At 33.8% G+C, this 4,012-nt stretch overlaps 1 protein-coding gene across 1 annotated transcript; it reads left to right on the top strand.

Annotated features, from left to right (window-relative positions):
- The first annotated feature begins 719 nt into the window (after positions 1-719).
- Positions 720-3,666, top strand: LOC107901010 (pentatricopeptide repeat-containing protein At3g03580-like). The gene is given in 2 exon segments (XM_016826830.2): positions 720-923; positions 926-3,666. Coding segments are annotated over 2 exon segments (2,676 nt in total). The 5' UTR covers positions 720-781; the 3' UTR covers positions 3,460-3,666.
- Positions 3,667-4,012: the final 346 nt, after the last annotated feature.

The following is a 4,012-nucleotide window of genomic DNA, read 5'->3' as shown; positions in this document are numbered from 1 at the left end:
ATCAAATCTTTCACCATCTTTAAGAACAAAAAGTAAAATAAGTTAATCAAAACAATGACAACGCATAATGAAAGAAGAATAAAAAATAATAATCAAATATGAAATATTAAATAAAAGAAATTTCTTGTAAAAACTTTACATCTTGCCGTCAAAGATATTGAAAATCATGAAGGATAAATTTGATCATCGATAAAAAGAACTATCATTTTGAGCAAGATCATGTTGATAATGTGTTATAAAATAAAGATAGATGAAGAGAATAAAGAACAAAGAAAATATAAAAGCAATATAGAATGTGCTTTATTGATCAAAAGAGATGATTATAATGCTTCATCAGAGCATCTATTTATAGACATAAAAAGTATAAAAAAAGTAGAGATTTAATTCTAATAACTATTAGAATTTAAAGTACATCAAAACTTTATCTTAATTTTGATCGATATCCACTTAATAAAATATTCATAACAAAAATATATTTTTAAATAAAAATATTTTAATAACATTTACTAAAGTAAATTTATATATTTTTCAAATATCATTAATTAATTTAAATAAAAATATAAAAAATTTATAATATTATTACATAAAATAAACCATGGTTCAATCGAGAATCCAAACTAATTATATTTTATGTGTGTGAGAGTGAGATGAGATTAAGACTTAGAAATACTTTTTTTAATTTAATATTTAAATATAAATTCAGAAATTTGTGTCTAGGGAGATTTTGTAAACCTGTTTTCTACGTGAATCTAACTCCCAAACCAGAATATGCTTGAGCTTCATGAAAATTACAACAAAGTTTAGCACTTTACATGAAGCTACAAATCAATTTCTTTACTCTTCACTCTCTAAATCCTTATCATCAGCATCAACCACTAAACAACTTCACCGAATCCACTCGATAATTATTACTCTAGGACTTGAAAATCGTCCTTCTTCTCTGGTAAACTCATAAGCAAATATGCTCAGTTTAAGGACCCAAATTCTTCATTCTCAGTTTTCCACCAAGTTTCACCTACAGCTAATGTTTACCAATGGAATTCAATCATTAGAGCTCTTACCCACAATGGGTTATTCACTAAAGCACTAGGGTTTTATGGCAAAATGCGAAAATTGGATGTTTTACCCGATAAATGTACTTTTCCTTCAGTTATCAACTCGTGTGCGGCTTTGGTTGATATTGAGATGGGACAACTTGTTCATGAGAATGTTTTGAAGATGGGTTTAGGTGCAGATTTGTATATTGGGAATGCTTTGATTGATATGTACGCGAGATTTGGTTGTATGGACGAAGCTTTAAAGATGTTTGATGGAATGCCTGAAAGGGATGTTGTGTCTTGGAATAGTTTGATTTCAGGGTATAGTGCTAATGGGTATTGGGTAGAAGCATTGGAATTTTATAATATGTCAAGAATGGAGGGAATTATGCCGGACTCTTTTACCGTTTCGAGTGTTTTGCCTGCATGTGGAGGTTTGGTTAATGTTAAAGAAGGTGAGCTACTTCATTGTTTGGTTGAGAAGATTGGGCTTCACGGCGACGTTGTGGTAAGTAATGGACTTCTTTCTATGTACTTCAAGTTCAATAGGCTCGTGGAGGCACGAAGGATTTTTGATGAGATGGTAGTTAGAGATACCGTTAGTTGGAACACGCTGATATGCGGGTATTCTCAGATGGAGTTATTTAAAGAGTCGATCGAGTTGTTTATGCTTATGGTGAATAGGTTTAAACCTGATTTACTGACCATTACTTCTGTTCTTCGTGCTTGTGGTCATTTACGTGACTTGGAATTTGGAAAATTCGTTCATGAGTACATGAAGAAAGGTGGGTTTCAAAGTGATGTCACTGCTGATAATATTCTTATTGATATGTATGCGAAATGCGGTGACTTGCTAGCTTCGCGTGAAGTATTTGACAGAATGATGTGCAAGGATTCTATCTCATGGAACTCGATGATTAATTGTTATATTCAGCATCTTAATTATGATGAAGTGTTGAAACTTGCTACGATTATGAAGGTTGATATGAAAGTTGATTCTGTCACTTGCGTGATGCTCCTCTCTGTTTGTACTCAGTTAGCAGACAAGGAGCTGGGGAGAGAAATTCACTGTGATATAATTAAATTGGGATTTGATTCAGATGTTATTGTCAATAATTCTATGGTTGATATGTATGCTAAATGTGGACTAATAAATGACTCGCTGAAAGTATTTGAAAACATGAAAACTCATGATAGGGTAACATGGAACATAATTATAGCAGCATGTGTTCCATCTGGGGATTTCACTTTAGGTTTGAGAATGATTAATCAAATGAGGACTGAAGGAGTGATGCCTGATGTGGCCACTGTCTTAGGCATCTTGCCTATGTGCTCTTTTTTTGCTTCCAAAGGGCAAGGGAAAGAGATCCATGGCTGTATTTTCAGATTTGGATTTGAAACAGATGTTCCAACTGGGAATGCACTAATTGAAATGTACTCTAAATGTGGTAGTTTGAAAAATTCTATTCAGGTATTTGACCGTATGAAAGTGAGAGATGTCGTGACATGGACCGCAATGATATCTGCCTATGGGATGTATGGAGAAGGCGGCAAAGCATTGAGAGCTTTTGAAGATATGAAAGCAACAGGTGTTGTTCCTGACCATGTTGCCTTTGTTGCTATCATCTATGCTTGTAGCCATTCAGGTTTGGTTGAAGAGGGTTTGGCTTGTTTCGACCAGATGCAGAAAGATTACAACTTGGAGCCTAGAATTGAACATTATGCTTGTGTGGTCGATCTTCTTTCTCGTTCTGGATTGATAACTAAAGCAGAGGACTTTATAAATTCAATGCCACTGAAACCAGATGCAAGTATATGGGGATCTCTACTTAGCGCTTGCCGATCAAGTGGGAACATATTGGTTGCAGAACGCGTTGCTGAGCGAATCCTTGAACAAAAGTCAAATGATACTGGCTATTATGTTTTAGCATCAAATGTATATGCCATTTTAGGGAAGTGGGATCAAGTGAGAATGATACGAAAATCCATAAAAGCTAGAGGGCTCAAAAAGGATCCTGGATGTAGCTGGCTAGAAATTAAAAGAAGATTGTACGTGTTTGGAACTGGGGATAAGTTCTTTGAGCAGTTTGAAGAGGTTAATAAGTTACTAGGGATAATTTCTGGTTTAATGGCTAAGGAAGGTTATGTGGCTGATCTGAGATATGTTTTGCATGATGTTGAAGAGGATGAAAAAAGAGACATGCTTTGTGGGCACAGTGAAAGGCTTGCCATAGCATTTGGATTATTGAACACAGAGCCCGGGACACCATTGCAGATTATGAAAAACCTTCGGGTTTGTGGGGATTGTCACACTGTGACCAAGTATATATCAATGATTATGCAAAGAGAAATATTAGTGAGAGATGCTAATCGCTTTCATCTTTTCAAGGATGGAACCTGTAGTTGTGGAGATCATTGGTGATGATGGGTCTCGTGATCATATTTTTTACCAAGAGAACAAACCCTCTTCGTCAAAAAGAAAATGAAAAAGAACAGAGACTCCTGCTAATGTGGTGGGCAAATATCTGCTTAAATGTTGACACGTTAGAATTTGAGTACATTATTTCTCCCTGGATGATCTCATTATTTTCCAGATAATTTTATACCATGAAGAACCAATCATTATACTTTTCTGATTTCTGTCTTATCATTGTTCTGAAAAAATTCTGCTCTTCGGTAGTTAAATTATTCTCCTCTCAATTTCCAAGATCAGAGAATCTTTGATTATTTGACAGCATTGAATAGCTAACTTTTAGAGATTATAGTAGATTTTTAGAGATTTTAAATTAGAGATATTCTTTTATTATATGATTCAATGTTTCATGTATAAATATTTGTACATATTTTTAAGAAATATATAGTTTTGAACAAGTTTTCCTCAATATATTAAAATATTCATCTCTAATTTCATCATGGTATCAGATTTTTTATCTGATTTATTGGGATAATTTTTTTTGTTCAAAGTTTGTTCCAAA

Source organism: Gossypium hirsutum, chromosome A11 (assembly GCF_007990345.1).
Source record: "Gossypium hirsutum isolate 1008001.06 chromosome A11, Gossypium_hirsutum_v2.1, whole genome shotgun sequence".
NCBI lineage: Eukaryota > Viridiplantae > Streptophyta > Magnoliopsida > Malvales > Malvaceae > Gossypium > Gossypium hirsutum.
This window is presented reverse-complemented; position numbering and strand designations above follow the sequence as displayed.